This window comes from Giraffa tippelskirchi, chromosome 3 (genome assembly GCF_054371585.1).
Source record: "Giraffa tippelskirchi isolate mGirTip1 chromosome 3, T2T-mGirTip1v1.2.pri, whole genome shotgun sequence".
Classification (NCBI taxonomy): domain Eukaryota; kingdom Metazoa; phylum Chordata; class Mammalia; order Artiodactyla; family Giraffidae; genus Giraffa; species Giraffa tippelskirchi.
The window spans coordinates 19,305,344-19,322,617 of NC_137277.1; the positions used below are offsets into that span (position 1 = coordinate 19,305,344).

Consider the following 17,274-nt stretch of genomic DNA (forward strand, 5'->3'; position numbering starts at 1 on the left):
GTTCTCCTGTGTCCTCTTTGCTGCCATGGGAGAAGGATCTGGGGTTTGAAAGACACATAACCAGAGTTTGGGCCCTGGCCCTGACACTGAACCTCCCATATGGGTTTAGGAAAAACAAATAACCTCCGACTTTTTCTCCTGGAAAAAGGGCTCCATGATAGCTGCTCAGACTTCTCCCTCCCAGGATTATCAAGAGGATTGTCTGAAATATCTCATGTATTGATGGGCAGCCATCTCCCCGTCCAGGTTAGGGGAAAGGGGACTGATGAGAGCCTTGAAGCCCTCTTGGGGCTTCCTTAGGCAGGGTTTGGTCTGTGGTTTCTGTGATCACAGATACTCCCATGACCATGCTACCCATGTGTACAAACCCCAATTGTGTGTCCCCTCTCCTGCTGTGGCTCCAGGTCACTGTTTTGCTGAAGGTGGGGACAGAGTTTGTATGGAGGGGAGCAGTAAAAGAAGGCACCCAGGCAAGAGAGTACAGGGAGGCTGGAGCAGCCCTGAGCCCTGGGTCCTGGCCAGTGAGGAAGAGCATGCCAGACTTGTGCAGGAAAAGGGAAGGGAACAGCATGGATTCTCCTTGCCCAAATCTGGGGGGAGAACAGAACCCTGGGCCACATTTTCAGGGTTGGGAGGTGGGAGCCCAGGCTGAAAAAGTGGTGACATCTGGAAAGGAAGTGTGATAGGAGATATGACAGGGCCTGTGGAGGAGGGAGGGGCAGGATGGGCAGTCCCTGTGTAAACAGCTTTCTAGGAGCCAGACGCAGGTGAAAACAGGTGCTCTTCATCCAATTAGATCAGAACCGCAGCGAACTTATGCACTGAGGCAGGGCCAGCCCAACCACAGCTGACACTTCACCCACAGCCCCTGCCCAGTACTCAGGCCAAGACTGCAGGAAGAGATGCCTCTTGACCACTACCCGCAAATAAAAAGCAATGTTATTTCTTTCCCCCAGAAACAAAACAATGTGCTAACTTTACAGCAATAGACAGAAAATTAAAACAAGTTTTTAAAAATACATAACTGTACATGAGTGTTAGTCGCTCAGTCATGTCTAACTCTTTGTGACTCCATGGACTATAACCCGCCAGGCTCCTCTGTCCATGGGATATCCCAAGGCAAGAATGCTGGAATGGGTTGCCATTTCCTCCTCCAGGGGATCCTCCCGACCCAGGGATCAAACCTGGGTCTCCTGCATTGCTGGCAGATTCTTTACTGTCTGAGCCACCAGGGAAGCCTGTAATTGTACATGAAACCTAGGCTATCATGGTGAGAAGAGGTAAAGGTCAAGTGGAATCCCTGAGATCTCAGTAGGTGCATTATGAGGAGACAGGGTCCTGGAAAGGTCTCCACGGGCCGAGACATGTGACCTCTGTCCTCTGGAATGCTAACAAGCCACTCCTCACAACTCTGTTCAAATCCTTACACGTGGAAGGCACTGCTCTGAGGAGATGGCTACCAGACCACAACCACGACCACAGGAGAGAATTCTCTGGCTGAAGGAGAGACAGCCAAAACTGAACTGCGCTCCAGACTGGATGAAGGGAAACCCTGGACCAAGGTGCCTGACCCAACAGGAGAGCTGACACATGGCCCATAGGGACAGTCCCCCAACACACAGACAGGCACAGACTCAGCACAAGTGCAGGGGCAGGAACTCTAGAGCTAGGCTCCCACAGGGGTGGGATAAACAGCAAGAAGATTCCAGCTCCCTGCACGAGACCCACATCCTCTTCTGGGCTGTCACTCAATCTCGGGAAATATTGCTTCAAGGAAGAGAAACAAGGGCCCCATTGTGTAGGAACAGCTGACGGGTCCTCCTGCTCCATCTGGCTGGGAGCCCCCTGTTCCCTCTAGGAGGGCTCAGCAATGCTGCCTGCATGCTGTTTCCTCATGGACAGTCAAAAGGTCAGACCCCTGCCATGTTGTCAGCAGAGGCGGTGACCCCAGCTCTTTGGGGAGATGTTCAAGAACACCCACAGGCATGGGGTCCTTTTTGCTCACCTAATCCAGAAAGATGACCAGCCCGCTGTCTCTCAGCCTTGGCCTGCTAAATATCCCCTTTTCAACTTCAACTTAAAATCCAAACCTCCTTTCTTGGCGGTGATGACTTCAGATGTGCCAATGCCGTCAATGCTGGTCACCCAGCTGGGACAGGTGGGCTGCCAAGCCCAGAGTTTGTTCCTAAACCAGATAGACCTGCCCTGGAATTAAGACTAGGTAGCCAGCCTCTGCTTCTGCTTCAGCTTCCTCCGTCTCCCCACAAGGCCTTAAAGGATCTTTAGATCCTTTGACTTCAACTGCTGGCCTAGGTTTCCTGAGAGGCACACTGAGACTCGTGGGAACTCACTCAGCTAAATGAAGGGGCAGGGATCTACCGTCAGCAGACTCTGCTGGGTTGTTTCTGAATTGTGTCCTTAGGCTGGTCTGCTGCCCAACAGCAGCCTACATTCCTTTACATCCTAGTAGGTCATATAGTCTCCTTTAGTGTCCAGCGTATCACTGTAGAGTAGTTCTAGTATTTATGTCATTTCAGAACTCGCAAGTGTAGGCAGAATGGAGGCAGTTCGGGCCGTAACAGAGGATGTGCCCAATCAGCCAGGGGTTTCTCCACCAGACCAACTTCCCGGAAGTTTCACAGCCTGGCCTGGCAGCATCTGCCTGATGGTCTTCCAAGAAGTCCAGAGGCTTCTCAGGAAATGTGAGCAGGGCCCTGGGAGGTGGCCATTCCCCAACCAAATGCTAGGAGAAAACCACCAAGCACGCGGCCAGGAGCACAGATCCTGGGCAGCACTAACAGGCTCTGAGAGGTGTAACGTTGATTTTCACTTTGGCGGAGGAAGAGAGGCTTTGACCAGAGAAAACTCTGTTAAAGAGATCAGGGGGATAAAAATAAAACCAAAAATAAGCTGCAAGTTGTGTCACTACTTGTGTGTTTCAAGAGGAAATAGGACGCACTGCATGTTTTGAGTTTGCCAGGCGGGAGAGGGAGCCAGGGAGAGCCTTCTGTATTCAATATGCAGCATCTGTAATCACTCAAGCTCCCAGAGCAGAATGCCTGTGCAGTGGATATGGTTAATCACAGTACAGTCCACACAGCTCTCGACCAGCGCTGATGCTGAGATAAGACTGGAGGTCTGGGTGTGCATCACCCTTCAGCCCAAAGAGCCCCAGGCTCTCGTTTCAGGGGACTCGCCACTGAAGCCTCAGATACTAAATCTTCCCACCTTCAGCCCAGGCCAATAGCTTAACCTTTCAGCTAAAAGAAACAGCCACAGAGAACCATTTTTGTTTCCTTATGAAAATAAATATTTGCAGGAGGTTAAGCAAAAGGACAGGGGCTGGACAGGGGTACGAAGAGGAGGGGGAGGCCAACACTTGGGTGAGCTTCGTGGCTCTCTCCTCTAGAGAGTACCAGCCAGGCCCTCACTGAGTCCATGAAGCAGAAGCTCGTGGCTCCCCTTTCCCATTCAAGAGCTACAGAAGTTTCCCCTTTCTTGGAGATGATGCAGTGTCGGGTGTGAGCCTTGCTGGCCCCATCTTGGGGTGGTGGGGCCTGGAGGCTCTGATCAAACCAGGCGTAAATCCCTGTTTCTATTTTACCACCAGGGAAGGAAGGAGAGTCAAGTTTAGGAAATGCCCAGTTGAGATATTCAACCACCAGACAGCTGTATCCTCAGGACCAGCTTCTCATCAATAAGAGTGAGGCTGAGCCCTGGCCCAGGGCTGCAGGTGAGGCCAACAGACTCTTGCCTTTCAGCGCCGCCGGAAGGCTCGGGATATTCTCCAGGCATTGGGCTCCTCATAGCGGTTGTACAAGGGTTCCAGACGCTGCTGCTTCTTCTGCTTGCTTAGCTTGGTCGGGTCAGAGACCTTGAAAAAGGCTGGCGCAAACTCCACAAGCCACCGGGGGTCTATGGTGGTGACCTCACGCATGTACTCCTTCGTGGTCAGCACCAGCTCATGATACACCACCCTAAGGGGGGGCAGAGAGAGAGCTCAAGCCTCCAATATAGGACCTGCTCCATGGTCAAGTCACCCTGGTTCCTGGTGGGCTTCAGCTGAGCTTGCACTTGACTCTCTTACCTCTCCGACCTCACCCCGGAGGAGACTGAAGTCTCTGTTTATGACAGCCACACCCCAATACTGAGGCGCCTGTACACCTCTCACCATAAGAAAGCTGCCGGTTCCAATGAGTTAAGTGACACGGAGCCAATCACATTCCTTCTCTGGACCTCTGTTTCCTGCTCTGTGAAGTGTGAGGGTGGTTTTCTGGGCTGTCTCCACAGAACTCTAGGACCCTGAAGAAGACCTGCGAGGCTGCCACGTGGGAATGGGGAAAGCCAAGCAGGCCAGGCTCCATGTCTCCAGCTCTCTTCTCCCACCACGGTGGCACAGTGGTTTTAAATCAATTTTATGTTAAGGTGGGTAAGATTTCAATTTTTTTTTAAATACTATTTGAAAAAATAAAAATTTAATCACCTCACTAGATCTCTGAGATCCTTCCTAGCCGTCACCCCTATGATTTTATTTCTCTCAAAAGGGCCTGATATTGTGTCTAATTCAGGATTCTGCTGCTCTAGAACCCTAAGCAACGTTAGGAAGTGCTGGGTGTGAGTGGGGACACAAACACAAAGGGCCCGTTGATTCCCAAGTTCTCTCTGTCCACCTACCATTCGGGCTGTCTATTGAAGAGCGCACTGGACGGATGGATGTAGACCACTTGCTGGTCGATCAGTGTCCGGTAACCCTCCTGTGGGTCTTTTTTGGCAGCGTTCCGGAAGAATCCACTGCAGATGGCCTTCTGCACTCGGACTGTGGACTTACCACAGGACACCACATCCAGCTTGTGTCTTGCAGGAGAATAAGTCAAGAGAGGACAAAGATGGGAGACTACTCTGCTTTCTGAGGTTCTACATTCCAGAATAACAGTACCCAACACTCGCCTCGTGGGGCCCCCAGAGTCGGCACTAGGACCCTCCTTCCAGCCCTAAGCGGACTATAGCAGCAGCTTGACACAGTGGGCAAGATGGATGCCACAAGAGCCAGACACTGCCTGGGTTATAATTCAACCCAACTAATAATGTCACAGATGCTGTAAACAAAGAGCATTTCAACAACTAATAAACCTTCCTCTTAGGAACTTCTGAAGTGACTCTCAGCCCCATCCTCACCTGGGAAGGAGTACAAGAGATGGAAAAGAGTTTTATGTGAGGAGCAAGAGTACAGGTGCCTACAGCTTCACAGATACATGCAGAGACACACGTACACGGCACGGCATTCAGGGAGACTCAACTTGAACAGGAGAAGTCACCAGCTGTTACCTGTCCATTATGCCCAACATCTGCTTGCGAATGTCCTGGGCCCGGCGCAGAGAACGAGCCTGGATAAAGTTCTCATAGCACCATGGGTTGGAGAACTTGTTGTTCTTCCAGGAGTTGTACACGGCCAGCAGGGTGAGGTGGTCCCCTTCGGTCTGGTGGAATTTGGCCTTCTTCTGATCTGCAAGGGCTTGTTTATCCTGCAAGCAGTGGGGAGAAGCTCATTTCCCACCCAATAGCTACTGACTGAACACCCAGCAGTGCCAGGACGCCCTCCGTGGCCCAATCAAGTGTACACATTAAGCACTCAGGTGGCAACAGGCTGACTTGACCCAACTTCGCCTGATCCCTACGTGAACGTGGGCCTGTACTTCTTACTTTGGGCCTGTAGAAGACGTTCTGCACAGACAGCATGGACACAATGGTCAGCATTTCCTCACTGCAGCCCAGATGCACAGACATGATCAGCATTTTGCACAGCATTGGCTCCAGAGGGAACTCTGCCATCTAGAGGAAGAAGAAAAAACTACAACTGTGACCCTGCGGAAGACCCACCCGGAGTCGCAGGTCAGAGTGGGTAACAGATGGCAGGAAGTTTACCCAAGCATGATGATGTGGGATGCCTCGTTCTATAGCAGAAATTTTTTTTTTTAATTTCCCAAATAAATTTCAACAAAATGTATATGACCAAGATTATAACTACTGTTGGGGTAGGTGGGAATTTTACAGACATCTTTTCAATGGCTAAACTCAATTACATATCATGAGGTAAGATTAGTTGGATAGAATTTCTTTTTCAGTAAAGAAGAAGTAGTTTCAAGTAACAGTGGAAAATCCAGGTTAAACACAGGCATGCAGAATTCTAGTCAAAGCTTATCCAGGTCCTCACAGCTTAATTTTTTATACAGAACAGAAAGAATGGAAGGCTAGCCAGGGAATCTTCCCCAAAGCACCCGAGGTTTAGGGCTGTCCCCTACCCTGCGGCCCAGGCGAGTAAGCAGCCCCTCGTCGTCCAGGGCGCCCAGCGTGTACAGCTGCTCCATGGCTGTGATCAAGGTCTCCATTGGTGGGGCATCCATGAAGTCAAAGGACAGCAGGTCATTGATGCCCATGGCCTAGAATAGAAGAGAACAATGTGTAGATGGCAGGGTCAGCCTCACCAGTGCTCACATGGAGGGAGACTACTTGTCACCTTCTTATTTCTTCAACTGCAATTAGGAAGCTACCAGAGAAGCTACCAGAGGGATCAGCAGGAGGGCTGGGTCACACAAACCTCAAGACTGTTAGAAAACATATACTTTCTTGGGAAACATTAAAAAAATACTCTCAGAATATACAGTTCAAGAACCAAAAGACAAAAATTTAAAAATAGGCAAAGGTAGACATGTCTCCAAAGATACATAAAAATGGGAACAAACACAAGAAAAGATGCTCAATATAACTAGTAATTAGGAAAATGCAAATCAAAATCACCATGAAATACCACTTCATACCCACTAGGATGGTGATAGCAAAATTTAAGAAAGAAAATAATAAGTGTTGGCAAGATATGGAGAAACAGGAATCCTCATACATTGCTGATGGGAATAAAATGGTGCGGCTGCTTGGTGATTCACCAATAAGTTAAACACAGAGTTACCAGATGATCCAAGAATTCCACGTCTAGGTATACGCTCAAAAGAAATGAAAGAAGGGACTCAGGACAAATACTTGTACATTAATGTTCACAGCAACATTACTCACAATAGCTAAAAGGTAGAAACCACCCAAAAGTCCATCAATAGATGAATGGGTAAACAAAACACTGTATATACATACAATAGAATATTACTCACCCTTAAAAACAAATGAAATTCTAATACATGCTACAGCATGATGAACCTTGAAAACAACGAGTACAATAAGCCAGATCAAAAGGACAAATATGTGTGATTCCTTTTATCTGAGGTACCTAGCCTAGGCAGATTCATAGAGACAGAGAGTAATTTGGTTACCAGGGGCAGGAGGGAGGGGGAAAGGGACAGTTTAGCTAAATGCGTACAGAGTTCCAATCTGGAATGATCAAAAAGTTCTGGAAATGGACAGTAGTGATGGCTGCTCAACACCGTGAATGTACTTAGTGCCACTGAACTAGACATTTTAAAAGATTACAATGATAATGTGTTATATATTTTATCATAATTAAAAAAAAAAAAGGTAACAACCAGCTTGCCCTGTCTCCTGCATACATAATATCTACTGTGTATCTAGAAAGTGCCCTGCGCCATGTTAGATGAGGGTTATAAAGAGGACTAAGATACAGCCCCTGCTCTCAGAGTTCACCATGGTGACACCCAAAACCACATGCAACTGCCTGCAGACCACAGAGCAGGCATTGGATACATCTGTTAGCTAATCCGATGAATAAAAGAAACAAATGATGCACTATCCAAACGTGTATAAAGGCAGGACCTAAGCTTTCTGTTTCTTTCCCACAGAAGTGATGGTGACCATAAACCCAGCAGGTGTTCAATAACTGCTTACTGTATGAATAAGAACAAGGAATTATGTTAGCAATCAGTAAGTGCTGTGCCAAGTGCCTTTACCTGCACTATCTCATTTATCTTCACAGGAGAGACTATTAACAGCCCCCAGCTTTGAGAAAATATAGAGCAGAGAGACAAGCAGGTAAATTTACCAAAGACACACAGCTCAGAGCAGAACTTTGAGCCACAGATGCCTCTCTGTTCTCACTTCAGAGACTGGAGCAGGCTTTTTTTTTTTCCTCTGAAGCTCTGTTTTAGTCTCTCGTACAGGGAATGAATAATAAATTACAACAGCACACTGTGCATTAGTAAAGTGCCAGGGCTCCAGGGCAGCACTGGAGTTGGGGGGGGTTGGCGCTGGGTAGGGGTGCCATCATCTGGGAAATTACTCATGTGGCTCCCCCTGCCAAGAGAGACTGAAGTTCCTCACTGGGGACTGAGAGAGGAAGAGAGTGATTCAGAATGAAACCCAGCCCCAGGGGGCCAGTCTGAAACCTGTACTAACAGTTGTTCCCTTGCAAAGCTTTTGGATTGTGGGTTTTGCTTCCGTTTTAAAACAGAATTGGATATGAAAGTTAAAGGGTTGAGGGAAGTGAGTTTGTCCACAGTTTGGCACTGGCTCGATTTTTCTAATATCCTGTTAGAAAGATAATGCTCCTAACTAAAATCTTTTATAACCAAATATCCTGCTGGTTATGATGGCAAGAAAAAAAACATCACAGCACACACGCCAATTTAGCCCCAGACCCGTGGTGGAGCGGCTGTTATCACAGCCGTTTGCCTTGTACCCAAAGGGACGGGTTCCATGAGGTTACTGAAGTATTTAACAAGATTCATAAAACCGAGATCCATTCACTAAAGCCATAGAATTGGACTGCTCCATCAGCCCATTCTAACAAGACAGTGATTTCTACCTTGAGCGAAAGCACTGTGCTTGCTAAGTTGGTTCTCTGAATTTCTGGCACGTTGGTGGTCAGCATTTCATCTCGATAGGCACGTTCTGTGTACAGCCTGTAACACTTCCCTGGGCCTGTTCTCCCAGCTCTGCCAGCTCGTTGCTTTGCCTGAGCCTAGAGGGGTGGGAATAAAAGTAACAGATCTGTTAACCATTCCTTAATGGCTTCACCCAGGAAATCTGTAGAAAGGGGGGCACTTTGCAATGGGCAAAACCTAAAATGGGGTTTATTTCACTTACTCTAGGACTATTTCCAAGAGTTCCTACCACCGCTCTTAATCATCCCCACTCAGGGAAGTCTGTTCAAGTGAGGCCAAATATTAATACAAGCAAGTGAATAGAAGAAATACCGTAAAGATCACAGAAATATACCTTCAAACTAGCGTGGCACAACATAAATAAGAAAGCATAAAACCAAATGACAAAACCCACCCTCCACCATGATAACCAAAAATGTAAGTGAACTGAATAAATATAATGTAATCATACCAGTGAAAGAGTCTGCAGCTGTTTTAAAAATCAAGTTTTTGAGATGCTCAATGACAGATGAACAGGTTCACTCATAGAGGTGAAAAAGCAAGTTGCCAAACAATACTAATTTTATTTTTTTAATCTTAATGTAAATATACAAACTATCAGAAATAAAAAACTAGGAAAAAATACCCTAAAATGTTACCTTTGGCTAATTCTGATGCTAGGCTTGTAGATGAGTTTTATTTTCTTTAACAAATATTCAATAATGAACATATATTACCTTAATTATCAGGAAAGTTAAATATGAATCAAAACCCACATACTTACTATACTATTAGAATTGCAATCTGAAATAAACATGAAAAAAGATAAGCAAGAAAAAACATCATAATGAAGACAGTGGTTGGTGGCAACAGGACTATGGGCAATTTTCAAAATAATGTTATATTACTTCTGTACTCAGGGGAGAGGGGTGCTAATTTTTAAAATTAAAAACAATATGTAGGTTAGCCCTAGGTTGCTAGGAAACCAGTGAATAGCAATCTGGAGAGGGCCATTTTCTGACAAAACCATCTGTCTTATAAATAGTATCAGGGTTTATGAATTTCTATGCCAGCTCCAAAGCAAAAGATAAGAGTATGAGAGGTCACTACCCACTCAGAGGGAGGCAGCAATCAGATTTCACAACATTCTACAGATGTTTCTCAAATTACGGAGGGCAGATATAAATAATTTCTCCATCACTGTGAGTTGCACGTATCACCCCCAGAAGAACTAGTACAGAGCATACACGCTGGGACCACTGCCCAAGTTTAATTTCTTTTTCTTTTTGGGCCACATCTCACAGCAGGCATGGTTTCCCAGGTGGCTCAGTGGGTAAAGAATCTGTCTGCAATGCAGGAGACTCAGGAGACATGGGTCCGGGTTGGGAAGATCCCCTTGAGGAGGGCATGGCAACCCACTCTAGTATTCCTGCCTGGAGAATCCCTTGGACAGAGGAGCCTGGTGGGCTACAGTCCATGGGGTCGCAAAGAGTCGGACACGACTGAAGCGAGTGAGCACATACACATACATGCACGCACACACAGCAGACATATGGGATCTTAGTTCCCTGAGCAGGGATTGAACCCGTGCCTCCTGCATTAAAAATGCAGAGTCTTAACCAGGGAACTCCCTTGCCCAGGTTTAAATCCTGGCTCTACCAGCTATGTGACCTTAGGCAAGTCACTTAACCCCTCTGGCCCTCAGTCTCACTTGTGAGATGAGGATAATAATAACATCTACCACAAAAGATCAACTGAGAATGTAATCAGTTCATGTGCGTGAAAGTACCTGGGACAGTGCCTGGCACATAGAAAGTACCCTGCAAGTGTCAGCTATTATTACTTAGGTTTCAAAATGAAAATAGCCTTATGGAATTATAGATCATGAGTAATACATGCCTCTTATAAAATATTAAGACAATATATAAAAGTATAGGGAAGAAAAATGTGCTTTACCCATCAGCACAGAGACCAGCAGCACCACTGAGAAAGAACCTTGTCTAACATTTTGTCTATATTACGCTTTCAATCGCAGGTACATTTACATACGCTGTGCACAGGCGCATACCATCTATTTTTAAACAAAAATTGGATTATACTACTCATGCTATTTTGTAGCTCACTTTTTTCAAATAATATATCAGAGTTATGTGCTTATGTCATTAAATATAGATACACATCACTATGTTAATGTCACATAACATTCTATGGCATGAATTTACCATACTTTATTAAACTACTAGCTCTGAAAAGGAGCTAATTTAGAATTTTCCCAGGTTCCCTCTAATACAAATAATGCTTCATGAACATCCTTTTCCATTACCTTTGGATACAAGTTCAATCATTTCTAACTTTCAGATTTATTTCCAGAAGCAGAACTGTTAGGTTCAAGAAATGAACTTTTAAATTTCAGATACACTGGGGCCAAACTGCCTTCATAAAGGATGATCAGGATATTCATTTCAAAATATAATTTAGGTAGGAAACTGTTCCATAATTACCAAAGAAACACATTATTATCATTTCTTGAATTATTACTATCTCAGATATTTGTGGCTAAGTGCAATTTTTTTTTTTAAGTGCAATATTTTTAAAAATAATATTCTTAAGACAAACAAGGGTGCTAAGATTCAATTTCCTTTTTTTTTAAGTTCCAGTTTTATGGGGTTTTTTAATGATGAAACACTATTCTGAAGATTAAAAGCAAATAACACAAAATCTCCTGTAACTCAACAAAGAAGCCAGTATTTTAAAACAATAAAGTTCAAAATACAAAACCATAAAAAATGTCAAGAGAGCCCTAACCAGGATTTTCAGAAAAGCTGCCAGAAGAAGTTGCCCTACCTGAGAAATAGGAGTCACCACGAGCTGGTCAATCCCTGTCTTAGAATTGTACACCTTCTGCTTCACGAATCCAGGGTCCACCACATAGTAAATGCCATCAATAGTCAGCGATGTCTCCGCAATGTTGGTGGCAATCACGACCTGCAGACAAGAGGGACATAGCTGGACTGAACTGCCCAGTCTCAGTCCTGAGGTGTGAAATCAGACTTCTGAACTCGGACATCTTTCCAAAGAGACTGTGCAGCTCTCTCCCTCTCTCTAGATGGTTAGAGAGCACTTAATCTCTGTTTGGCCTCAAATGGGTGGAAGGGGAGGGGCCTTCATCTTAAGTGTTAGGCTGGGGAGGGAGTGGTACCTGAGAGAAGTGCAGCAGGAAAAAGCAATGGCCAATCAAAGCCAATTCCATTTGTGTAAATGGCTACATCCCTCATTTTCTAGATCCAATGCTGATTACTACAATTTTAATTTTCTAGCACCCTGGGAAAACAGAGATTTCCTGGTATCACATGTGCCAGTGCAAAATGAGATTTTCCTTCCCCCATAGGGACATCTGTACTACAAAATGAGCTGTTTGTGTATGTGGAACAAGAGAGAGACTTTTTTTTTCTGATCATAAAATGAACCACGAGGCAGCAGAGGAATTTCAGGATTTGTGTGTAAACAGCAGCATGTGTGATCTAGATTATTGGTCTCAGCCTGGCACTGCCACTCTTCTTCCACCCAGAGGTTCAGACAATAAAACACAACTGCTTGGAAAAATCACTGTCAGGAGGCATCAGAACATCTCGCCTCATGCCAGCATTTTACTGGCCCTGAAAGGCTTCTACCTGCCAGAGAACCCCCCCATGGAGAGAAGCACAATCACGAGGAGCAGAGTAGGAGTCACCGTTTTCCTCTCAAACCTGCTCCTCTTCATTTGGCTCCTCAGCACCATCTTCCTTCTAGCTGCCCAAGCCAGAAACCTGGTAGTCATTCCTGACTTCTCCCCACTGCCCTTCCATAAATCTCCAGGCACCCACTATGTCTTGACCGTTCTAACTCTTCAATGCTATTCAGATCCATCTGTCTTCCAGATGGTTACTAGATTCATTCTGGTGATCATTTTATAATGTATGCAAATGTCAAATCACTTTGTAGTGCCCCTGAAACCAGCATAATGTTGTACATCAACTGTATTTCAATTTAAAAAGAAAATCCATCTGTCTTCCATTCCTAGGTATGTACTCAAGAGAAAAGAAAACATATGTCCACACGAAAACTTGTAAACGAATGTTCACAGCAGCGTTATTCATAATAGCTAAAATGTGGAAACAATCCAAATGTCCATCAACTGATGAATGGATAAACAAAATGTGGTATATTCTGTTCTACAACAAAGTATTCTTCAACAGTAAAAAGAAATGAAGTGCTTATACATGCTACAACATGGATGAATCTTGAAAACACACTAAGTGAAAGAAGCTAGTCCCTAAGGACCACAAATTATAATGACTCCATTTATATGACACGTCCAGAACAGGTGAATCCAGAGACAGAAAGTGGTTCCCAGGGGCTGAGCAGAGGGGTGACTGGGGGATGATTTCTAAAGGGTCTCTTTTGGGAATGATGAGATTGTTCTAAAAATTAAGTTGTAGTGATTAATGGTTAGTGATGAATGATTAATAATGGTAATTCATGGCTGCACAATTCTGTGAATATACTAAAAAAATTCTGTGACTATACTAACGTGTACTGAATTTTATGCTTTAAAGGGGTAATTGTTTGGTATATAAATTATATATCTCAATAAAGCTATTACTGTAAAATCCATCTGTCTCCTTTTGCACTCACACATACTCACACAGTCAATTCCAGCTGCTGGAACTACACATCTCCCTGAAAACCCAAAACCCTCACAGCTCTCGGCTAGGAGGGCCTGTTCTGCCGACTCGGAATGCATGCTGTCCTGACCGTCTCGTCTAGGTAAACATCCACGTGTTGTTCAGGACTAGCTTAGATCCTACTTCCAGTAAGCACACTGGGTTGGGCGCTCCCCCTCTGGGGACCCAGTGCACCAGTAGCACTGTCACACTCTATGGTAAAGGCCTGTCTACCGGTGGATGACATCTATTTCTGCTTTATTGACTATGCCAAAGCCTTTGACTGTGTGGATCACAATAAACTGTGGAAAATTCTGAAAGAGATGGGAATACCAGACCATCTGACCTGTCTCTTGAGAAACCTGTATGCATGTCAGGAAGCAACAGTTAGAACTGGACATGGAACAACAGACTGGTTCCAAATAGGAAAAGGAGTACGTCAAGGCTGTATATTGTCACCCTGCTTATTTAACTTATATGCAGAGTACATCATGAGAAACGCTGGGCTGGAAGAAACACAAGCTGGAATCAAGATTGCCAGGAGAAATATCAATAACCTCAGATATGCGGATGACACCACCCTTATGGCAGAAAGTGAAGAAGAACTAAAGAGCCTCTTGATGAAGGTGAAAGAGGAGAGTGAAAAAGTTAGCTTAAAGCTCAACGTTCAGAAAACTAAGATCATGGCATCTGGTCCCATCACTTCATGGCAAATAGATGGGGAAACAGTGGAAACAGTGTCAGACTTTATTTTTTTGGGCTCCAGAATCACTGCTGATGGTGACTGCAGCCGTGAAATTAAAAGACGCTTACTCCTTGGAGGAAAGTTATGGCCAACCTAGATAGCACGTTTTAAAGCAGAGACATTACTTTGCCAACAAAAGTCCGTCTAGTCAAGGCTATGGTTTTTCCAGTGGTCATGTATGGATGTGAGAGTTGGACGGTGAAGAAAGCTGAGTGCCGAAGAATTGATGCTTTTGAACTGTGGTGTTGGAGAAGACTCTTGAGAGTCCCTTGGACTGCAAGGAGATCCAATCAATCCATCCTAAAACAGATCAATCCTGGGTGTTCATTGGAAGGTCTGATGTTGAAGCTGAAACTCCAATACTTTGGCCACCTCATACGAAGGGTTGACTCATTGGAAAAGACCCTAATGCTGGGTAGGATTGGGGGCGGGAGGAGAAGGGGACCACAGAGGATGAGATGGTTGGATGGCATCACCGACTCGATGGACATGGGTTTGGGTAGACTCCAGGAGTTGGTGATGGACAGAGAGGCCTGGTGTGCTGCAATTCATGGGGTCGCAAAGAGTCGGACACGACTGAGCGACTGAACTGAACTGAACCAGTGGATGTTCCACAGCAGACAGAAGCCCATCCTCAGACGGCGGCCCTGTGTCTACCCCAAAGTCTGGGAAATGCTCAAAAGACAACCTGTCAAATGAAGGAAAAGGGAGGAAGGAGAGCAGAGACCACATACAAGACCCTCATTCCTTAACAAACTGGCTGGACTACTTCCTAAAATATAATACACAAGACTCACATGCACCATAAGCAATCCCCATCAGGAACAGTTGCACACACCAGGTGGTTTCAGAACACAAGCGCCTGTGTTACCTTTCTGCTGCCAGGTGGAGCTGGGTCAAAGATTCGGGTCTGCATCTCACTGGGGAGAGCAGAGTACACTGGGAGGATAATCAGCTCTGGAACATCAGGTCCCAGGGATTTCATTCTTTCATACAGGATCTCGCAAGCAGTATCAATCTCTTCCTGACCAGTCAGGAAAACGAGGATATCACCTAAGAGGAGAACAGGAGCATGAACTGACCTCCTCGGTGTATGTTCTATACAAAGGCCACACTGACATTCACAGAACTCCAAAAGGTGGAAAACACTCTCATATTCTGATCTCTAACAAATCAAGAGGTTTTCCTCTATCCACGTTTATTCTGTTTGTTGTTTTGGTTTTTCAAATTTTTTAAAAATTTGTGTCTATGTTTAAATAGATGCATTTATACCCTGCATACTATTATTTATATTTTCATCACCACCACTTCAAACATGCAAACCTGAGACCTACAGACCAACCAATATTAAAAAGCCATTTTTTAAAAAAATGTGCAAAAATACCCACATCAGGACTTTTGGCCTAAGAGGAAAAATGCTCTTTGCCCCCTACCTGGTGGTTCTGTTAAGTGGATCTGCATGACCGTGATCAAGCTGGCATCTAGATAATCGGTTTCAGGTTCCTTTGTGTACAATATTTCCACTGGGTATGTTCGACCTGGGATGGTAAAGATGGGAGCTTCATAGAAGTACTGAGAAAACTTCACAGCATCCAAGGTGGCTGAGGTGACAATCAGTTTCATGTCCTGTCGTTTCTGAACCGTCTAAAGGGAAATGCAATGCAGCTTACTAAAAAAGACTGCCCAAAAAAGGCACAGGTACTCAAATCCAACTCCCAGGGCTTTCCTGGTGGTCTAATGGTTAGGAATCCTCCTGCCAACGCAGGAGAAATGGGTTCAATCCCTGGTCCGGGAAGATCCCGCATGCCGCAGAGCAGCTAAGCCCATGCGCCACAACCCCTGAGCCCATGTGCCAGAACGACTAGAGCCCGTGCTCCACCAAGAGGAGCCCCTGCAATGAGAAGCCCCGCACCACAACTAGAGAGTAGCCCCTGCTCTCTGCAACTTGAGAAAGCCCACAAAGACCCTGCACAGCTAAAAATAAACAAATGATAAAGTAAGTAAATCTTAAAAAATAACATCTATTCCCAGAATTCAGTTCCCAACAGGCAGAAGGGTCACTGAAGAGCATCTAGTTACCTTTTTCAGCAATCCAAAGAGCACATCAGTGTGAATTGTTCTCTCGTGCGCCTCGTCCAACATGATGATTGCATACTGAGTGAGGTCGGGGTCGATCAGGCACTCTCGGAGCAACATCCCGTCTGTCATGTACTTGATGACTGTTTCGGGGCTGGTGCAGTCCTCAAATCGAATGGTGTAGCCCACCTAAAGCGGAACAGAAGTAGAAAACCTTAGACACAAACCTCTCCTTTTTGCAATCTTCACTCACGATTTCAGCCCAGACTATTACCCATAACCTTAATAGATAGAATTTGACCAAGATGTACAGTGATTTCCTCAAAGTAAAATCTGCCTGGGGTTTGATCCTGAACAGATCTGATGAACATGAGAAACCCTCTCTCTCTCAGGAAAAACCTGAAAAAAGGTAGTATTATTCCAAGAACAGCATCATCACCCACTCACCTCCTGGCCTAAGCAACAACCGAACTCCTCTGACACTCTTTTGGCCACAGACATGGCCGCTACTCTTCTAGGCTGGGTACATCCAATCTTGCCCCTGGAAGTGTAGCCCGCCTCCGCCAGGTACTGGGTGATCTGCGTGGTTTTCCCAGATCCTGTCTCTCCAATAACAATCAGGATCTGATTGTCATGGACAGCCTGAAAGCAACCAAATGTAAGTAAGGTCATTAAAATCTGCCACACGTTACTCAGGAGTAAAATAATTGGTTAAGTTCTAACATTAAAGGAGAAAAAGGGGAAACAGTGGTGCACATATGTAAGATGACAACCAGCGTTTAAATTTTTAAGTATGCATAGAAAAACATATTCATGGTGATTTTCTATGGGTGATGTTCTTTTTCAGCTTAGTAGGTAAAGAATCTGCCTGCATGCAGGAGATGTGGGTCAGGAAGATCCCCTGAAGAAGGGAATGGCTACCCACTCAAGT

At 45.3% G+C, this 17,274-nt stretch overlaps 1 protein-coding gene across 3 annotated transcripts in view; it reads right to left on the reverse strand.

Annotated features, from left to right (window-relative positions):
* Positions 1-3,286: 3,286 nt before the first annotated feature.
* DHX8 (DEAH-box helicase 8) overlaps positions 3,287-17,274 on the reverse strand; it is a 28,652-nt gene continuing 14,664 nt past the window's right edge. For 2 of the 3 annotated variants that reach the window (XM_081577327.1, XM_081577328.1), the window contains exons 13-23: positions 16,791-16,985; positions 16,347-16,532; positions 15,701-15,911; positions 15,139-15,320; positions 11,664-11,804; positions 8,762-8,917; positions 6,300-6,437; positions 5,701-5,829; positions 5,326-5,522; positions 4,675-4,854; positions 3,287-3,977 (exon numbers count right to left, since the gene is read on the reverse strand). In XM_081577327.1, the coding sequence (XP_081433453.1) occupies positions 3,758-3,977; positions 4,675-4,854; positions 5,326-5,522; positions 5,701-5,829; positions 6,300-6,437; positions 8,762-8,917; positions 11,664-11,804; positions 15,139-15,320; positions 15,701-15,911; positions 16,347-16,532; positions 16,791-16,985 (1,935 nt within the window). In that variant the 3' untranslated portion in view covers positions 3,287-3,757. Of the gene's footprint in view, positions 3,978-4,674; positions 5,176-5,325; positions 5,523-5,700; positions 5,830-6,299; positions 6,438-8,761; positions 8,918-11,663; positions 11,805-15,138; positions 15,321-15,700; positions 15,912-16,346; positions 16,533-16,790; positions 16,986-17,274 lie in introns of all 3 variants that reach the window. The other variant, XR_014078918.1, reaches the window with a different exon arrangement.